At 33.4% G+C, this 22,086-nt stretch overlaps 1 protein-coding gene across 8 annotated transcripts in view; it reads right to left on the bottom strand.

Annotated features, from left to right (window-relative positions):
- The window catches only part of LOC145259798 (polyamine-transporting ATPase 13A3-like), a 198,469-nt gene extending 183,020 nt beyond the window's left edge, over positions 1–15,449 (bottom strand). For 4 of the 8 annotated variants that reach the window (XM_080117572.1, XM_080117574.1, XM_080117577.1 and 1 more), the window contains exon 1: positions 15,176–15,449. In XM_080117572.1, coding sequence (XP_079973698.1) covers positions 15,176–15,191 — 16 coding nt within the window. In that variant the 5' untranslated portion in view covers positions 15,192–15,449. The remainder of the gene's footprint in view (positions 1–15,175) is intronic. The other 4 variants (XM_080117573.1, XM_080117575.1, XM_080117580.1 and 1 more) reach the window with 2 other exon arrangements.
- Positions 15,450–22,086: the final 6,637 nt, after the last annotated feature.

Below are 22,086 nucleotides of genomic sequence, written 5' to 3'. Positions count from 1 at the left end.
AATACCTATCGCCGTCACGTCAATCAAAAACGCTCTGATCCCCATCTGGCATCAATTGAAATGGATGGCTCTCGTCTAGGAGAAGCCCCGTGTTTTGACAAGCTTCTGGGTTTGACCTTTACTCCTGATCTGAAATGGAACACGTACATCAAGTCTGTTGCCAAGGTCGCTGGAAAGATGGTGGGATCCTTCTACCGCTCCAGAAGATATCTCACTACTGATGCAATTCTCTATCTATATAAAAGCCAAGTACGTCCAAGGATGGAATACTGTTGCCATATCTGGGCAGGAGCTGCTAAAAACAGCCTATCCTGCCTTGACAGAGTACAAAATAGACTTCGTGGCTTAGTGGGGCATGCCCTTTTCTCTACCCTGCAACCTCTCTCCCACAGAAGAGATGTTGCAAGCCTATCATTGTTTTATCGTTATTTCCATGGCAGGTGCTCGTCTGAACTCCAATTTCTGGTCCCCCCTCGCCAATCTTTCACGAAAAACACTCGTCTAGCTGAATCCACTGTGAAAAATTTCCCCCACTCAATATCTGTGCCTAAATCAAAATGCGGATTCCATGAACAAAGCTTCTTTCTTAGAACTGCACGCCTGTGGAACTGTTCCGTCTGCCTGCTTCCCACCAGACTACAACTTGGATGTCTTCAAGTCCAACGTTAACAAATTCCTAATGAACCGCCCCTTAAGTAAACACTTCATCAAATCTCCACACTAACGTAATGTACTTGCAATAACCCTTATCCCTGAGTGGCTTCCGGGCCTTGATAAGTGGTGATCACTGTGTAAAGAATTTAAAAAAATAAAAAAACGTTTTTTTTTCCCACTTTACTATTTTCCAAGTGCGCGTCGTAAAGGCTTCGGTTTTTTTTTCACGGGCACCTGTTTTTTTTCACACACACCTACAAACACCCGGGCAACGCCGGGTACCCCTCGCTATATAAAAGCGAAAATGTATGTATGTATGTATGTATGTATGTATGTTTCTGTGTCTGCTAAAAACTTTTGACCGACGGAACAATAATTCACAAACTTGGTATCATATTAAAGCCTCACCCTGCAGACGACAAATATCAAAAAATTAGCCCAAAAAGGACCATCAGAAGTGCGTCAACTGATCGATTTTCTGCAGGGGGGAGGGGTCCCAAAAAAAAAAAAAAAAGTGACATTTTAATGTTAAACATTACATATTTTTAAATCGATTTATAACTGCCCCAAAAAATATGGGCGCCAACTCTTCTACATAAAGTATACACGGGGCCGTTTATTTTGGGTCAACTTGTATTTAAAACCCGCTGAGTCATGTCACGTGATCTTGACGTCAGCAAGATCTAATGGCAGTCTGAATTTAAAAAAACATGTTATCAGTAAAAAAAAATTTAACCCTTACACAAGCTAAACTATGAACTTCTACGCTACGGCAACGTTACCAAAGTTATTAGCACATTAAAAATAGTTAGATACGATAGTTAAACGAAAAAATAACAAGCCAAAAATGTGAAGTAAAAAAAAAAAAAAAAAAATATACGCTTACAAAAAATATTAACGATCAAAGTTTTTACAAAAAAAAAAAACAGCCAGACGCCATTTTCTTTTTTAGTAACAGTCTTTACAGTAAGGAAGACGAAATGAGAGAGAGAGAGACACACACATACACAAACAGAGACAGAGACAGATAGAGAGAGATGTCTAGACAGGAAACGAAATACGTAATTTAATAAACGCTAATGTGAAGTAAAACAAAAAAAATAAAATACTTCTACGTCATCTCGTAACGCTCCCGCGATGACCTCATTTAGTGGCTATCTGTCAATCAAACCTCTTTCACTCGCTTTATAAGCCTTATTTTAACACTATAATCAATTCCTCTTACTCTTGGCCTAGACAGTTAAGTGGTTGGAGTTAGTTTCATCTCCACGTTCCAGGTTCAATCCAGCCTCACGACCAAAACTATTTTTTTTTCTTTTACATCTTTAGACACGCCGGCAACGTTTCTTTATTTGTTTACTTCGCTTATTCTTTAATTTACTTCTCCTCCCCCCTATACACACAGCGTTTTTTTTTTTTTCGCTGTTTTTTTTTTTTTTTTTTTTTTTTGGTTTTTCTGATTTTTACATCGTTTCAGGGTTATTACTTATCCCCCCCCCCATACACACCTAAAAACACCCGGGCAACGCCGGGTACCCCTTGCTAGTCTATATATATATATAGAAAAGGCAAAATGTGTGTGACCATTTCATGTATGTCTTCAAAAGGCTGTTCTCGCACACGGTTCCGGAGTCGTTACCATAGCTTACAACTGTTTATATAGGTCCTAAATAATAATATGTACGATTTTGGAAAGCGCGTCACATCTAGATTTATTTACGTCAACTTTTACAAAAATTTTGGCTTCTCGCGTGTTGATTGGGCTTTTTAGTATAAATATGTGAAACTAAACTCAAACATTGCACCGAGAAAAACGTCCAGAAGCAATCAGCTTTGATCAATCTTGTATATCAGTCTGGACAATTGGGAGCTGCTTTCCCCTCCCCAACATCTGTTGGGGGAAAGAAACAATCAAATTTGGGTTTGCGTGACTTCTATTTGACCTTCTTAATTAGGTCAAATGGAAGCAGCAGAGTTAACTTTTATTGCGCATGCCTGTTTTTATAGTTAAATAAATTCAAACCGTGGCTCAATGGTTAACGTAGCACGGTTTTTTTTGTTCACACATTAATTTCTAACTCAAGGGTACGGGTTCGATCCTCATACACTCACCTACGAAAAAAAAATTTTTTTTTATTATACTTGGTTTTTATTTTTCAGATTTTTTAAAGAAGTTTTAACGTTCATTTTTTCTGGGGTTTTTTTTCATCACATTCACATTTTCTTTTTTTTGTTTTTCCGATTTTTACATTTAACATCGTTCGTTTACCTTACGTTAGTTTTTTTTGTGTTTTTTCGATTTTTTAAAGTTTTAACATTTATTTTATATAAAATATTTAATAATTTACTATTTAATATGTAAAAATATTTACTTCGCTTATCCTTATGTTTTGATTAACATCCCCCTCCCTGCCCAAGCACGCACACACCTCTAAACACCCGGTACCCCCCCGCTAGTCTATTATATAAAAGGCAAAATGGGCGCACGCGTTCGTCCATGTCCGGAAAAGGCTTTTTTCAGCCTTCTTGCGGCGGTTACATTTATGGAGAACTTCCTTATACTTCCTAAATCGTAATATCTCCGATTTATGAACGGATGTCATCTCTTATTTGATCGAGTTTTAAAAAAATCCCAAGTTTTTAGTGTTTGTCTTTTTCGTACAAAAAGACGAACTGATTGAAACGAAGGCGATCCACCTGGCCTTCTGGGCCGGGATGTCTTGAAGAAAATTAGCTTTGATCAATGTAGGGGAAACCCTTCACATCAGATAATTGCTATTCATTTGGACACTGCCATTTTTTTTTGGGGGGGGGAGCTGGTTTTCCCCAACATTGTGGGGAAACAAATACGGCAGAAAGCTGCAAGCTTAACTGGCCTACAGCCAGACTTAAGTGTGTGATTTCATTTCGCTATCTGCAATGGCATAATGGTTGACATTGCTAAATTTGAACGCTTTATACTTCCAGTCGCGTCATGGCATAGTGGTAAGATGTCAGGTTTTCTTTAACTTTCTTTTCCGCCTTTGCATCGTGGGTTCGAGCCTGCCTGACTACTACCACTTTTTTTCCTTTTTTTGGCTCAACACACCTCCAAACACCCAGGCAATGCTGGGCACCCAGGCTAGTTTAATATAAAAATGAAACAAAAGAAACTATTATGCTTTGTATAACATTTGAAAATTTCAAAATAGTTTGACCCAAATCAAAGGTCATTAATGGCTAGAAGCCAACTACGATTTCTAAGTTATTTTATCTTTATCCTAAAAACCTAAGAAACCATTTTTACTCACACTCACCCTCCACCCCCAAAATCACAGAGTAGACCATTCCTGTAATTACCTGGTCCCTGTTGTTTGCAGTGTAATGCCGGTTCTGTGCAATTCTAGTTCTACCCTCCCAGGCTTTGCCTTCTTTCTTTGAGAATTACTACGTACACAAACAAAAACACAACTCGATTTAGTCGTAAATTTTGGATATATTCATTACACGATGAAATTAGATGAAATAAAGGGGAGACAACTCAAATCAAAGTTGTAAAAAAAAAAAAAAAGCCTTATGTTCAATACAGTTTAGTAGCGAAAAAAAAAATTTGCAAAGCACCAAGGGTACTTCTACAGTTTATCGCCGAAAATGGAGATGCCATTTTCTTTCGGGCACCTGTCGTTAAAATCAGAGGGAGAAAATCAGTATTTGAAACTATGACCGAAGTAGGAAATAACAAAAAGAAATACAAAATTGTTTTATTAAAATTATATTTTCTTACGCAGACTTTTCAATAAATGTCTTTACATTTACATTCGGATGACAATTTTTATACAATAAATGTTTTGGTTTTCAAATGACGCTCGCCCAATTTAGACAATTATGAATATCATTTTCAATTTGTTTTTAATGTCGTTTTCATTTTCTGTTTTTAATACTAAAAATATACATTACGTTTCATGAAAAACTTTTCATTAATTAAATCGAAACATTTCCAATTAAACAATTACGGATATACGTTCCTTTACTTTATTTACTTTTTTTCATAGTTCTTTCCCTAAATAATTAATATCTAGTTTAATTTTTTTTTAATTAATTTCCTACTTCGGCCATAGTTTAAAATATGGATTTCTCCCTCTGATTCTAATGGCAGGTGCCCGAAAAAAAAAAAAAAAAAAAAAAATGACGTCTCCATTTTCGGCGATAAACTATAGAAGTACCGCAGTACCGCACTAAGAATATCTTGCCTTTGATAACATTTCTTTGTTATATTATGAGGTGCCCTTACCGGGGGAGATGCAGACGGGGTCGGGGCTCCCTAGTTACTTTTTGCAGGTCAGAGTGCTTCTCGGAAACACTGACTACTCAATCTCACTTTCCGACCCTGTGTCACAGTTCTTGCAGTGGCAGAGAACTACAACCCCCCCTCGTCATAGTAAAGAACACTTGAAATATACACGTGCATAATCGTTAAGTAATTGCTATATGAGTAATAATTACGAAGTTCCTAATAATGGTTATGAATACTATTAGTGATTTAATATTTCGCATTCACAATTTGGCATCCAAAATTTTAAATATATGAATTCGGTGAAAAGGGTTTATATAAATTTAATAAGGGATTGCCCCCCCCAAGGGGGGGGGGTAAATATATTTAAATCAAATAGCACTTTTTTTTTTTTTTACTGTTAGTGTTAATCTGAAGAGTAATGGATATTTTTTTTTTGTTATAGATAAACTAAAAAGGAAACAAGCATATAGCAAATAAATGTTACCAAAGGCAAGATAAGTTACTCTTTTAACTGGATTTTTTTTTTTTTTTTTTTTTTTTTTTTTTTAAATCACTGACACTTATTGGGTGGATTTCTATCGGTATTTTTGTTTTTCGAGTTTTGAGCGATTTTCGCGACTCGAATGGTGGCGACTCCATGCCTGCTATCTTTGTTGTCGTTTTAACTTAAGCATTCTGCATTACTTAAACGCTTTAAGTTAAAAAAAAAAAAAAAAAAAAAAAAGTTAGGTAGAAAAGTATAGTGCTTATTTAGATTGGCAGTTACGGCGGCAATTAAAATTAAAGAAAATACAGAGAAGTCTGTATGATGTACGTACTCATTACAGAATGGAGATGTCATATTCCAAAAATTACGTAATTTGATTAAGTAGTTTTATTATTTAAAAAAAAAATCAAATTTTACGACTACAAGCGAGTTGTGTTTTTTCGGACATGATGAAATCCGATGAAATACAGGGAGACGACTCAAATTAAGGTAATAAAAAAATAAATAAATAATCAGCCTTATGTTCAATACAATTTAGTAGTAAAATTGATCAAGATCATAAATTTTGATTTTCTTAAAAATTGTCATGTTACAATAATGAATATATCCACAAATTATATAGTAATCGTGTGGATTAAACAAAAAAAAAAAAAAAAATTGTTCGCTTTCTTTAAAGGTGTGGTTAAAGTTCGGCCATTTAAATGATCTCGTGATTTTTAACCAAACCACCACTTGTTTCGTTCAACTGTGGATATCAGGAAATGAAATGAAACATTTCAATCCAGTTCGATATACTTTTTTGAAATAAAAAGTATATCGAACTGGATTGAAAAGTTTTTACCGATGAATGATGGATATCTCCTTCTTTGGTACAAGAGATAATAATTTAAGAAAAAAAAAAAAAAAAAAAACATCCGCTAAACTTTTTGCCTTTCATAAAACCGCAAAACTTTAGAAATTAGAAGCAAAATATCAGATAAATTCGTAAATTAACACCTTCAGCTAGATGACCCTACATCAAATAATGTTCTAGTGGGTTTCTATTACTGTACACAGATTCGAAAAAGTTGTCAAAAAAATAAATATATAACAAATAAATGTTATCAAAGGCAAGATAGTTACTTTTCTACCTAACTGGATATGTTTTCAGTGTTTTTATTTAATGTAACATGTTTATTCAGCTCGAAAAACATATTGTGTTTACCGATGTATTGAAAAATTCAAAATGGCGCCCGACTCTCTCTCTCTCTCTTTAACACGGTAAATTTGGGAAAAGGTGCTATAAATATAAAACTAGACAAAATACTGTTAGAAACTCGCTCAATATATATATTACCGTGACATAGGTTGACATATATTCGGTGGTTTTTTTAATAGTATTTTGTCTAGTTTATTATTTATAACACCTTTTCCTCAACTTACCGTGTTAAAGAGAGAGCCGGGCGCCATTTTGAATTTTCCAATACATCGGTAAACAATGTATGTTTTTCGAGCCGAATAAACACGTTACATTGAATAAAAACACGAAAAATATATCCAGTTTGGTAGAAAAGTAACTTATCTTGCTTTTGATAACATTTATTTGTTATATATTTGTTTTTTGACAACTTTTTCGAATCTATGTGTACAGTAATACAAACCCGTTCTAGTTTTTAGGCAATTACATGTGAACACCCGGAATTTTATGGTATTTTTTTTTTAACCAAAATAAGTGGGGATACATATACAACAAATGAATGTTCTCTGGATAAACTTTCGTGGGTTCCCGTGTACAAGATATATATTCAAATTTTTTTTTTTAGCTGATTATTGAATGAGCACTCACTCACACTCCACTCCACTATTATCAAGAAATGAAAAAATGTCAATATTTAAATATTTGTGTGTGCTTAGTTTCTAATGCGAAGTTCTAGTAAACGGAATACACGTACAATATAACTTTTTTCAATATTTTCATTTTTTTTTTTTTTTTATATGTCTTGATTAAACTGTACAAATACCAGAATTTATTATTTATCAATCTAAGGACAATGATTAATGGTCGATGTGCGCTAGTACCAACTAAAGGGCAGGATTGTCGTTTAATTGTACGAATATTCTCTTTAACCCTATATCGAGCAAAAGGGAGTAAAGTGGGTGACACCGCTATCCCATTGAACGTAAACAGAACGTTTTCATAAATAAACAAAAGTTAAGGGTTTTAAATAAAATCAATGGTACTTGTACAGTTTAATCAAGACATTTAAAAAAATGAAAATATCGAAAAAAAGGTTACATTGTACGTATCCGTTTTGGACTGAAGATTTCCGACAAAAAAAAAATTTGGTACTTCTACAGTTTATCGCCGAAAATAGAGACGCCATTTTCTTGGAGCACTTGTTAAAATCAGAGGGAGAAATCAGTATTTTAAACTATGACCGAAGTAGGAAATAAATAACAAAAAAATTACAAAATTGTTTTATTAAAATTATATTTTCTTACGCAGACTTTTCAATAACAATTATAGTTGGATACAATTTTATAGAATAAATATTTTGGTTTTCAAATGGCGCTCGCTCGCCCAGTTTAAATAATTATGAATATGTAATTTTCATTTTCTGCTTTTAATAATAATGTCTTATTTTGTTTTTAATAAAAATTATACACGCTCCATAAAAACTTCCCCGTTTTCATTAATTAAATCGAAACATTTCCAATTAAACACTTACAGATATATATTCTTTTATTTTATTTACTTTTTTTTCATAGTTCTTTCCAGAAGTAATTAATATCTAGTTTAATTTTTTTAATTATTTATTTCCTACTTAGGCCATAGTTTAAAATAATGATTTCTCCCTCTGATTCTAATCGACAGGTGCTCGAAATAAAATTGCGTTTTCATTTTCGGCGATAAACTGTAGAAGTACCAAAAATTTCACTTAATTTCATCAAGTAGTTTTTTTTTTTTTTTTTGTTTTTGTTTTTTTTACAGCGGGGGAAAACGTTTTTATGACAGCGCGTTGAAATCAACCGTCTTGGAATTTTTTAACATGCCATGGGGAGATAACTCCGTTTAAAACGCCAACACTCCCTCCCACTAGCTTTTCTTCCTAAAAATCGAACCATTTGCTCGGTATCATAAATTGTTTTTTCGCTGTAAAAAACTAGATGAAATTAAGTGCTTTTTTTCGGGGAACTTCATTCCATTACGGATACATACATGAAACGTTTTTCGATATTTTCGTTTTTTAATGTCTTGATTAAACTGTATAAGTACCAAAATAATTTATTTTATTTAAAAAAATGAAACCGTTTCACAAATAAACAAAAACAGAACATCTTTAACTCAGATAAAATACTTTTTTTTAATAAATAAACAGAACTTTATCTCTACTGGTTTTATTTTATAATTTTGGTGCTGGTTCAATGTAGGGTTCTAAGATTTTAGCCGCATTTTCGCATTGCTAAAGATTTAGCTCTGCTAGAAAGCTGTGGCCGGTGTCAATTTTAACAATTAAACATCTTGACATTTTTTTAACCTTTAATTTTAAGTTTTTTCCTCTAGTTTTTTTTTTTCTTTTTCCTCAATTTTTTTAAAGGAAACATTGAATAAAGTTTGAGTTTTTTTTTAATTTTTTTTTATTTGGGTTTGCTATCGTCACAATTTTTAGTACATGTTAAATTGTGTTGGTACTTAGATTAGATATTGCTTCTTCGCTAAAACCCGGTAACGAGTTACAAGACCCAAAAGGTGACCACACAAAATGAAACAATGGTTCTTGAAGAAACGAAAAGGCACTGATTTATTCATTTGATACTGGGATTTTGAACCGGACGTTTAAAATCTACATAAATACCGTGTTTTATTAAAAACCCTAAACTTATATTATTTGTTTACTTGTGAAAACGTTCTGTTTACGTTCAGGGAGATAACGGTGTCACCCAATTTTATTCCCTTTTGCTCGATATAGGATTAAAGAGTATTCATACAACTAAATGACAATTCTGCCCACCGATTACCCCTAAAAAGCAGCTATTTTTAAAAAGCTGCTTTTGAGGAGTATTCGAGCCTGTATTCCGTATAATTTTCACGAGTCGCCATGTTTATTTTCGCGCGTGCATTCAATTTTTTGCGCGCTTTAAAAAGAAAGTTTTATTTCTTAATCATGTTAATATTAAGCAACATCGATCGAGAAAACAAAGGAAACCGAAGAGGTCGAAATTGATGAATCGTATTTTTAAAAGGAAATACAGAGGACGCGTGAAGAATGGTGTCTGGGTTGGGAGGAGGGCGTTGAACGATATGCATTTTGATGGAATTCTTGTGGCGACGAGGAGAAAAGTGGAAATGTTTTTGTTTTTTGTTTTTTCACGTATCAAATGCATCCATGAACAATATTCTGTTTAAATTTTATAACCTTATTAAATATTTATTAACGCGATTAAAAAAAAATTCTGGTACTACAGTTTATCGTAGAAAATGGAGACGCCATTTTTCCGGGTACCTGTCGTGAGAATCTGGGAGAAATCAGTAGTTTAAACTATGGCATAACAAAAATAGAATGAACTAAATGATTACTTCCGGAAAGAACTAATTACTACGTACCCCAGCGTAGTATTAACACCCCAATCTCCCATGTTGAGAACAGCTTTCGGAATAAACACCGCCCCAACCTCAAAAGTCGTTCTTAACATGGGAGGTTAGGGGGGGGATGTTAATACAGCTGGGAAACGTAGTAATTAGTTCTTTCCGGAAGTAATCATTATCTAGTTTAATTTTTAGTTTTTTCATACTTCGGTCATAGTTTAAAATACTGATTTCTCCCTGATTCTTACGACAGGTGCGTGCGGTACTGCGGTAGTGCGGTGCTCCCCCAAAAATGGCGTCTCAATTTTCGGCGATAATCTGTAGTAGTGCCAAAATTCTTTTTAAAATTTATTGCACCACACAGAGGCACGAAAAAGTTTGTCAACGGCAAGATAAATTACTTTTCTACTTAACTGAATAAGTTTTTAAGAGTTTGTATTACGTACACAGATTCGAAAAAGTTATCAAAGGCAAGATAAGTTACTTTTTAATGTAACATTTTTATTCAGCTCGAAAAACAGTGTTTACTGATGTATTGGAAAGTTAAAAACGGCGGCCTCGACCTACTCTCTTTCACACGGTAAGTTTGGGAAAAGGAGTTAAAAATAAAAACTAGACAAAATACTGTTAGAAACTCAAAATATGTTACCGTGACATAGACTGACATATATTCGGTGGGTTTCTAACCGTATTTTATCTAGTTTGTTTTTTTATTTTTTTTTTTTAACTCCTTTTCCCAAACTTACAGTGTCAAAGAGAAAGTAGGGTTCCATTTTGAATTTAGGTAAAAAAAGTAACTTATCTTGCCTTTGATAACATTTGTTATATATTTGGGGTTTGTATTACTGTACACACAGATTCGAAAAAGTTGTCAAAAAACAAATATATAAACAAATAAAGGTTATCAAAGGCAAGATAAGTTACTTTTCTACCTAACTGGATATATTTTTCGTGTTTTTATTCAATGTAACATGTTTATTCAGCTCGAAAAACATACAGTGTTTAGCGATGTATTCGAAAATTCAAAATGGCGCCCGCCCGACACTCTCTTTAACACGGTAAGTTGAGGAAAAGGTGTTATAAATAATAAACTAGACAAAATATTGTTAGAAATTCGCTCAATATATGTTACCGTGACATAAGTTGACATATTCGGTGTTTTTTTTAATAGTATTTTGTCTAGTTTATTATTTATAACACCTTTTCCCAAACTTACGATGTTAAAGAGAGTGTCGGGCGCCATTTTGAATTTTCGAATACATCGGTAAACACTATGTTTTTCGAGCTGAATAAACATGTTACATTGAATAAAAACAAAAAATATATATCCAGTTAGGTAGAAAAGTAACTTATCCTGCCTTTGATAACATTTATTTGTTATATATTTGTTTTTTGACAACTTTCTCGAATCTATGTGTACAGTAATACAAACCCGTTTTTAATAGAAAATTTATTTAATGTAAAATGTTTAATCCGTTCGAAAAACGAATAATGTTGAACCATGGTCACATCTGAGGAAATCCGTAAAAATTAGTTTCATGCTTCGTTGATTTCCGTTCTGTATTTACATCAACTGTATGCATCTGCCATATTTATTTTGGGAGCGCGCTGGTTGGAGATTGTCGCTGTGACACCGTCAATCGATTACCACGTGAGCTAACTTTCCCCGAAACGAAAACGAGGCCCGAATTTCAGACCCCCATTGCGCTACTTGCACCATTTATTGGTTCTTACGCAAAGAAAGTACAGCGCCGAAATAATTACGTCATTTAGAAATCTATTCTTAACAAGGTGATGGTGTTTTGCAATTATTCTGTAATTCCACGAAAAAATTACATGATCAAAAGACACAGCTAAAAAAAAAAAAAAAATGAAGCACGGTTCGTATTCTGCATAAGTACCTCAAACCGTTTTTAATCCTAAGCTAAATTTTAGGTTTAGTTCGGCAAAAGTTTGGCTTCGTTCAAATTCTGATAGAAGCAACCAAATTAGTTTTTTTTATTTTGGTAAGATAATAATTTTGCTGTCGCAATGACAACTATCTTTAAAGCTAAAAGGTTCAAGTTAGCCTTCTTTTTTTTTTAATGAGCTGAAAAAAACGTTCGTTTCTTTCTTTGAAAATAAAAGAAGAATCAATATCAATTCGAACAACTTGTTTTACATTTTAATTGTTACATTTCGCGAAAAATAAATATAAAATAACACTATTTTTTTATTACAGTTTCACCACAAACAAGGCACATTGCCACTTTGGTGTAGGGGGCTACTATCAGGAGCAGCAACTACTGGGGCACTATGTTAGGATTTGGGCAGCAAGATGTCGGTTCACGTTACACTTGAACTTCTGCATGTCAGTACAGTTGGGGAAGCAGGGACCTGGAATGGAATTCCAGAGTCTAACGGTTCTGGGGAAGAAATTACTGGAGTAGAAAGATCTTTTATATCTAAGGATCTCTATTGTGTTGGGGTGGGATTTAGCTGCTTGTCGGGTTTGTTGAGGGTGTCTACGTCGTGGGGGCACAAGTGTCTGCAGTTCGTCAGAGCATTCACCATTAAAATACTTGTAGAACAGGCAGAGGGATGCAACATTTTGTCAATGGGACAGAGGCTGAAGCTTAGATGCCAGTTCAGGGCCTATCAGATTGGCGACTCTCTTTTGAACCTTGTTTAGGAGCGAGAGACTAATATCAGATGCACCAGCCTAAATGGGACAGCAATACTCCATACATGGGCGAATGGTGGCCTTATAGAGGTACAGGATATTTTCGGGTGTTAATAGTTTTCTAGCACGGTAGAGAGAGCCTACCTTCCTCGCAGCGGCCCTGGCAATGCTTTCAATGTAATTGTTTCAACTCATGTTTCCTTGAAAGATGTACTCTCAGATAAAGAGTCACTGGCCATTGCTATTTGTGGCAGAGAAGGTTTCTTGTAATTATTGAAGGAAACCAGTTTAGTCTTGGCAGCATTGAATGTGACCATCCATTTTTGTCCCCATTCCACCACAGATTGGAGGTCATCCTCTAGTGTTTTTGCTATTTCTTTAGATGGTCATTTGTTTTCCTGTCATGCCTGTTATAGAGTGTGGTGTCATCAGCATATATACCCATCTCAGAGGCAATTTTGTCGGGGAGGTCATTAATGAATATTAAGAACAATAGAGGTCCAAGGATATACCCCTGAGGCACTCCCGCATTTATATTATATTGTTTAGATGTATGACCGTCGAGGACAACCTGAATTTTTCTCTTATCTAAGGATTTAATTATGTTATACCAGTGATAACGTATGATCTAATTTTTCTGAGGAGACCCTCATGCGATACCCTGTCAAAAGTCTTAGATATATCTAGAGCTACCCCTCTGCCCTCCCCTATACTATAAATCATTAATTACAACAAAGAAGCAACAACAAAAATATTTAAAAATTAAATAAGATACTCCTTGGGCGTTGAGTTCCATGACGGCTAGCATATTTATTTAATAGCCGGTCCCTTACAAAGGCTAACGCATGCGTGGATAACAATCCATTTACTTACGTTGGTTTAAAGAATATTAAAAAGAAAAGTAACAAACAATGTGTTGGTAATTTCTCACTTTTACACCGGTATAGTGCTTAATGTAAACAGAAGTTTATCTACTGTAAAATTAAACCAAAACTTTATTTTTATTGTTTTTAATTTTAAATTATAAAATAAACACATTTAATCATTTTAAAACTTCATATTTCATTATTTTCGAGAACAATATCTACTGTAAAATAAAAAAAACATTTTTTATATGGGGGGGGGGAGTCTCCAAAATTAAGCATTAAGGGAGCGGCTAGTAAATAAATATGTTGGCCGCCATGGAACTCAACACCCAAGGAGTACCGAAAATAAAAGGTTCAGCGACGCTTATGCAGAGAAGGTACGGTGATATTTTGTTTATAGCATTTCCAAGTTGACATCAATTTTCATGGTATCTTCAGTTTATTAAATTGTTAGGTGAAAGTATAGAATAGTTACAAAATATCCTCATGTTAAGAATGGGTTTCTAAATAACGTTATTATTTCAGCATGCTACATTCTCTGCATAAGTACCAAAAGGTTCTTATTTAGAATTCAACCCTTATTAAAACACAGAAAAATCTTTAGGGGGGTATGTATGTACCCACCACGGAACGAAGATGTCATGTTCAAAAAAATATTATACATCGATCGAGTAGTTTTATTTTGGTACTAGTGCAGAGAGTGATCCGGACGTAAAAAGCCATTCTTAACATGGGAGGGTGTTTTGTACCTATTCTATACTTCAACCTTATAATTGAATAAAAAAAAAATATATCATAAAACTTTAATTAAACTTGGAAATACGATTTAAAAAATAGCGCGGATCACTCTCTGCACTAGCACCTTTAGCTATTTTTAACTAAGAAAATCAACTTCTATGAGTAAGCAAAAAGGGACTGTTTCGCGTAGCAGCAATCTTGAAAAAAAAAAAAAAAAAAAGCGCAGATAAGTCCATAATCCGAACTTGCGAGACCAGACTTGTAGTGCTACCGATTTCACATTAATCGCCTTAAATCGTTTAAAAATGATTTCCTTTATATAAAAAAAAATACTTGATCAGTTTTACATGGTTTTTGGAATATAACATTTCCGTTTTATAATATGTACTCCTACAGAGTTCCTGTAGTTTTGTTTTAATTAGGTTGGATTCTAAATAAAACCAAAATAAAGTAAAATGAAACACTGTAAAGTAAAAAACTAATGTAAATAAATCAATTTTTTTTTTTTTTTGCAGTTTTTTTCTAGTTTTCGTTTCAGGAACTGGAGTTGAATTTTGTATGGTCGCTTTTATCACAAATAGTTCTCAAATTTTACCGAACCAATATAGGCAGCCATAGGGAAATCACCAGGAAAACAAAAAAATATAAAGTAAATAAATTTCCGGACAACGCCGGGTAGACAAAGTAGCTTTAAAAACAAGTTTTATACAATCAGCTGGTAATTTTACACCTAAAACACAAACAGATATTGTCAAGAATCTAATTGTTGCGCTTATAGTATTCCGTAGCCAACAAAAGTTGAACAATCACATTTTTCTAAATCGAAATAAAAAAATAAAAAACGGTGACACGTCTTAAAAATAACGCGATATACAATACATTTAACAAAAAAAAAAAAAAAAAAATAGTAAATAAATCCAATATTTACCTGATCGGGGGTTCATTATTAAAAACTGTAGACAATCTAAGCATGCTCTAGTAAAAATAAGTCAATAATTCTCTTTCCTTCTTCCCTTTTTCGATGTACTTAACACCTATAAACGGTTGGTATTATTTAAAAACGTCTTCATTCTTCTCGACTGGGTGAATATGAGATGAGACTTAAAAAGAAAAAAAAAAGCCGAGCTGACGAGACGAAGTAGAAATGGTCTTGCTTCGTGGAAATCCGTTTCCTTATGAATTTACTTTTTTCTTTTCTTTTCTCCCCCCCCCCCTCCTTTTTTTTTTGGTTTTTAAAATAACTAGAGTTATCGTCCTTAGTTACTGAAATTGAACGATAGATGGCGCAGTCGTCAAGTAAAACCGCGGTTAATTAGAAAACATCTGGTTTTATTTTAATACATGAGTCACTGTTTGTTCCTTCCGTTCAGTTCAAAGTTCAAGGTTCATTCCAGGTCAGAGTTTTGATCTCAGAAAAATACACCAAACATAAACAATAAAATACACATTGTATATAACATAAACAATCAAATATATTGTTTATTTTAGTTATAGGAATTTATCCTCGACTCTATTTTTCTTGGTAAAACTTGAAAATTATTTAGAATGAAATTGATTTCGGTAGGGTTCAGACATTACTCCCATTTGGCAGAATTGATAGCGATTGCTAAGGATCCAAGGGTTTTATCTCGGCCCCAAAACCACCAGAGTCTAAGCCATTCATAAGCTGGCTTTATGACATTTTTTGTCTTGTGCAGTTCTAGGAGGTCCATTCTCCTAGTCTTTGCCTTCTCTCTTTGAGAAAGAATTAGTTTATTGCTAATTGCTTGAGGCGTCGGCACCGGAAAATATTAATGGTGCTGCTATGGCAACATTTTTTGTCTTGTGCAGTTCTAGGAGGTCCATTCTCCCAGTCTTTGCCTTCTCTCTTTGAGAAAGAATTAGTTTATTGCTAATTGCTTGAGGCGTCGGCACCGGAAAATATTAATGGTGCTGCTATGGCAACATTTTTTGTCTTGTGCAGTTCTAGGAGGTCCATTCTCCCAGTCTTTGCCTTCTCTCTTTGAGAAAGAATTAGTTTATTGCTAATTGCTTGAGACGTCGGCACCGGAAAATATTAATGGTGCTGCTATGGCAACATTTTTTGTAGATAAGGATGATCTTCCTCTAGGGTATTGGCTTTTAAAATCCAACTTTTCCGATCTTGTATCACATCTTCCCGCGATGGGAGGATATAAGCATAGTAAAATGGTTTCCACAGAATAAATATGGCTAAGAATAACTGTTACCAAAGGCAATAAACGTTAAGGTTGTGTTCTCTGTGATATAAGCGTTGTTCAAATTTTAAAATAAAATACTTTTACGTTTAAAGTGAAATTACAAAGCAAGGATTTTGTAAAATAAACATTTATTTGTTTAAGATTATTTATAATTTCGGCAGAATACGCCTTCGGGTGTGTGTTACATAGATTCGAAAAAACAGTCAAAAATCAAATATATAACAAATAAATGTTATCAAACGCAAGATAAGTTACTCTTCTACCTATTTGGAAAAATATTTAGTGTTTTTACTCACTTTAAAATTGGTTGGGATTATGCGTGTTCACTGCATACTGGCCAGTCCAGAAAGAGAGAGAGAGAGTCTAAAAAAATAGGATTATGGGAAAACTAACCCTCATGCGATAGGCCCAATCACTCAGCAAAAATATTTGTGTTACTACGCTGAGAGCAGCACCTAACAAATAGTGTCACATGTTACATGAAATGACAAAATAAACAACTTTTCTTTTACCAAGAAAAGTTGTGTCGAAGTTATGATTTTCTTTTGCGAAAGACTACGGAAAATGTTACACCATATAGGGATATCACTTATACCGTGATCGCCTCAGTTGTTATATCGATCCAAGGTTGCCATTTGACTCCATCAATGCTGCAACAAAGAATTCTCATCAAAATCACGTTCAGTTTATAAAAAAATAAATAAATGTTTACTTTTTTGGGAGATTACAAGTGGTGCTCGTTTACTTAGAATGAATTGCAGACTTGCAGAAAAAGATTTCTTTTCCTGACCAAATTGAAACACATAAGTCCCATTACCTGGAGAAGCACACTGGCCTGACTGACTGTGAGCCTTCAGAAAAACCAACTGCCTGTCTTAAATATTGTCCAGCTCCAAATTTCCCTGCCTCACCTCTGAAAGACCGGCTCTGATCACCACCTTCTTTTCTCATCTCCTGAAATATTTTTTACCTCTGATTAATTCTGGCTTTTGTTAATGGTCAACATTCGACCACCCGGAAGTTCACTACTTGACTCCATATTTAATGAGATACTTACATCACTTCTAACAAAGAAAATATCTCTTGGGTGGCCAGACTCCAACCAGAGGTATTTTCTTCCTTCAGCCAAGCATGTATTATCTGCATATATATCTCTCAGAACCACTGTGTGGGAGCCCAGAGGAATTTGGCTGCAGGCCAAACTTCAAGTATTCCGAGCTGTGATTCTTACCATCCTCATGTATGCTTGTGACACTTGGACTGTGTATGCCAGACATGTCAAGAAACTGAACCATTTCCATATGAACTGCCTCCATAGATTTTTGAAAATCAAATGGCAAGACAAGATACAATTGCTGAATTTGCACGCAATGAAGAGCACAAGAAAAAAACGTCACATTAGAAAAGACAGAGCAGTCAATAGTTCTAATATAGAATTATCCCACAAGTCTCCAACATGTGGGAAATACTTTAGAGCTCGAGTTGGTCTAACAAGCCATCTTCTAACCCACAGAACAATTGCATGATCACGGTCATCTTTGCAAACAATGGACGAACATCATTATCACCTGTAATTAAATGTTTACAAGATGACCATTGTTAATATCTTATCCAAGCCAGGAGCCACATTACAGGTATATGGATATTGCTTTTATTCGAGTATTTTCAGGATATAAAACTTTTGATACCACCGATGAACTAATTAAATTATGACACTTTGAAATCATAATAATAACCACATTTTAAGAGAACACAACTTAAACATAAGTTAACTTGGTAATAGATATCAAGTATTTACAATATATATATATATGAGGATTTTTTAAAATGATACTAGTGTTAATATAAATTCTACCAGAAATTAAAATTATATAATTAATTGTAACAAAAACAATGCAAGGACCCATGGAAAAATCAATTGTAAAAAATGATATTCTCCTGAAGATTCAATCCTCAGTGTGGGCAACCGAAAAATACAATTGCGAATTACTTATGACCACTATTCAGTTATGGCTGACGGAACAGGAGCACACTACCTCTGTGAAGTAAATAAAGGGTTCCGCTCGAAATTCCGTCCAAATTCCCGAGTTCGACAGAAACATTTCCGAGTTCAACAAGATACACTTGAAGAAGGTCGGAGGTTACATCAACCGAAACATTGTGAAAATTACACTCAAGATGAGAACAGTAGTCTGACGAATCCAAATAATACGGAAAACAATGCATATTAATTTTGGACCAAACGTTATTAACCAATAATTAGATAAATATTAATAAGTATAAATTACATTTTTTTAAAATTTATTTACTGCTTTTTCACTCCCAAACAAGGCACGTTGCCACTTTGATGTAGGGGGGGGGGACTATCTGGTACATAATTGTAGGGATATTATTAGGTTGGTGCAAAAATAATATCGTTTTCTCACATATGTAACTTTTATATATAATTTCTGAATCAATTCATTGATATATAAATATATATATATATATATATATATATATATATATATATATATATATATATATATATATCCATGCTATATATAATTTTGAAGCGCGTTTTTCGCTCTATCGAACCATGTTATTTGTTACCGTTCTCAATCTCTTTATTCATCTTTTTTTTTTGTAGCCTTTTTCGACAACATGGACAAAATTCAAATCCGCACGATTTTCTTGTTCCAGTTCAAACTAGGCTGAAAAGCTGCCAAGACAGCTTGTGATATCAATGATGTGTTTGGCCCAGGAACCACTAACAAACGTGTGGCACAATGGTGGTTCAAGAAATTTCGTAATGGTGACGAGAACCTCGAAGATGAAGACAGTCGCGGCTGGCCGGCTGCGGTTGATAGCAAACATTTGAAAGCCTTAATTGAAGCTGATCCTCGCAAAACCACATGAGAAATTGCTGTTGAACTCGAGGTCGACCACTCAACAGTTGTTTGCCATTTAAAGCAAATAGGGAAGTAAAAAAAGTTGGATAAATGGGTGCCGCATGAATTGAACGATAATTAAAAAAATCGTTGTTTTAAGGTGTCTTCTATGCTCCTTCTGCACAACAAAAATGACGCATTTCTCAAGCGGACTGTAATGCGTAATGAGAAGTGGATCCTCTATGACAACCGGCGATGTTCGGCACAGTGATGTTCTATCTTTTTTTTTTTTATCTTAACCATGTGGGAGCCATTCTTAACATCGCTTCGTCCTTGTGCCAGTATCCTCCATCCGGGCAACGCCAGGTACCCCCGCTAGTATAATACAGACAATACTTTCTTCAATAATTTTATATCAGAATAAAACATTATTCATAGTTGAATATTAATTAAATACAACGAGGAGAAAATCTAAAATCTAAAATGGAAAAGTGATTATAAATATAACTATGATAGAGAATTTATAAGATTAAGGAAAATCCAAAACGTAAAAAATCGATTAGAATATTTAAGCTAAGTAAGAAAAATAACACAATGAATGAAAAAATTAGTTTAGATTCAACCAAATAAAAGTAGAATTATAATTAATCAGTTGTAAATAAATTTGAAAAATCGAATTGACATCGGTTGCTTCCCTTTAACTGTTTATAAACTTTTTATAGCGGGGGGGGGGGAGGAATCTATCTTCAACAAATCAATTAAAATATCAGCATGCTCAACTTAAATAAAGGGACATAAGTTTTTTTTTTTTTTACATATAAATATAATTAATCTTATACAACACAATGAATGAAAAATTTATTTTAGATTCAACCAAATAAAAGTAGAAATTATCTATAAAATCTATAAATCTCACCTGTCTGTTTAAATGTATGTATGTATGCATGTATGTATGCATGCATGTATGTATTTATGTATGTTTGTATGTCTGCCTAAAACTTTCAACAGAGGAGACAGATTTTCACGAGATCGGTATCATTTTGAAGCTTGACACTTTGGATGGCAAATATCAAAGAATTAGCTAAAACATTAATTCCTTCACCCTCAACTGGGCACTTTTCTTCAGGATAGGGTCGTTTTTTTTTTTGACCAATATTTTCGAAAGTCATCCCCTCTTTTTGATTGCCTAGCCTTAATTTAAACTTTCGCGACTTTCAGTTTTGCAATGAACGCAGCAGCAAAGATGTAATTTTATTTTCACGTTCTTTTCCTCCTTCGCGGTACGGGTTCGAGCCTGCTTGCCTACTACAACTTTTTTATGCTCAACACCATCCAAACACCCGGGCAACGCCAGGCACCCAAGCTAGTAATTAGTAAGTTGTAAATAAATTTGAAAAATCGAATTGACATCGGTTACTTCCCTTTAACAGTTGATAAACTTTTTATAGCGGGGGGGGGGGGATCTATATCCAATAATGAAATTAAAATATCAGCAGGCTCAACTTAAATAAAGGGACAAAAAAAATTTTTTAACATATAAATATAATAATTAATCTTATATTTAGTGTTGAGGTTAACAAATTTATTAAATGAATTAATTTTAACTATCAAACCAATTTTTCGTAAAAGTAAACAAATGTGTAGTTTCAAATCTCATGTGAACCATTTGACTCTATGGTACTTGTTTAGTTTAATCAGCACATTAAAAAGTGAAAATATTTTTTTTTAAATTATACTGTACATAACCGCTATGGAATGAAGTTCTCATAAAAAAATTTCACTTAATTTGGTGAAGTAGCTTTTTTTACAGCAAAAAAAGCAATTTGTTATAACAGCAAGCAGAAACAGCCTTGTTTGGATTTATAGACCATGGGGAAGGGAGGGGAGTGCACCATGGGGAGATAATTCAGTCTTTCACATATACCGAGTGTAGTTGGCCAAGTAAAAAGCAACATGTTACAGGACACCTTCCCTTCCCTTTTAATGGGCATTAAAATATAATAGCCCTATTACTGTTAATTAAAAATATATAAACTTATAATACCAATGTTATTCACAACATTAAAGGATATTAATACTATTCATATTGTTAAAGTATAAACACTTCTAATCGAAGCAAAGGTTTTAAAATTGCAACTAGTGGCAATGTAGAATCTGTGGAACTAAAGATTTAGTTATATAACTGATTATGTTAATTATCATAATCACTACAATAATCGTCGTGATAATGCTATAATGAAAAAAACATGGGTGAAGATCAAAGTGTAGTATCTGTTCTTCAGATGCTGCACTTCAATTTCCTGTTCTCTGTGTCAGTGGAGGAGAAATCCTTCACGACTAAAACAATTTTTAATTTTTGTTCCATTTTTCCACATTAAAAAAAAACGACCGTAGGAAGGCATTGTAAATAGGAACTATTATAATGATAATGATGATTAATGGTATTAATAGCAAAGAAAAATAGCGATAATAATAATAATAATAATAATAATAATAATAATAATAATAATAATAATAATAATAATAATAATAAAATAATATTATTAATAATAATAATAAAAATAAATAAATAATATTAATAATAATAATAAAATAATAAAAAAAATAATAATAATAAAAATAAATAAGTAAATAAATAATAATAATAATAATAATATTAATAATAATAATAATAATAATAATAATAAAAATAATTATAATAGTATTAATAATAAAAATAATAATAATAATGGAAATAATAATAATGATAA

This window comes from Euprymna scolopes, chromosome 35 (genome assembly GCF_053919585.1).
Source record: "Euprymna scolopes isolate OS-2025 chromosome 35, ASM5391958v1, whole genome shotgun sequence".
In the NCBI taxonomy this organism is placed as follows: domain Eukaryota; kingdom Metazoa; phylum Mollusca; class Cephalopoda; order Sepiida; family Sepiolidae; genus Euprymna; species Euprymna scolopes.
Note: the sequence above shows the minus strand (reverse complement) of the source record. Positions and strands in the feature narration are given on the sequence as shown.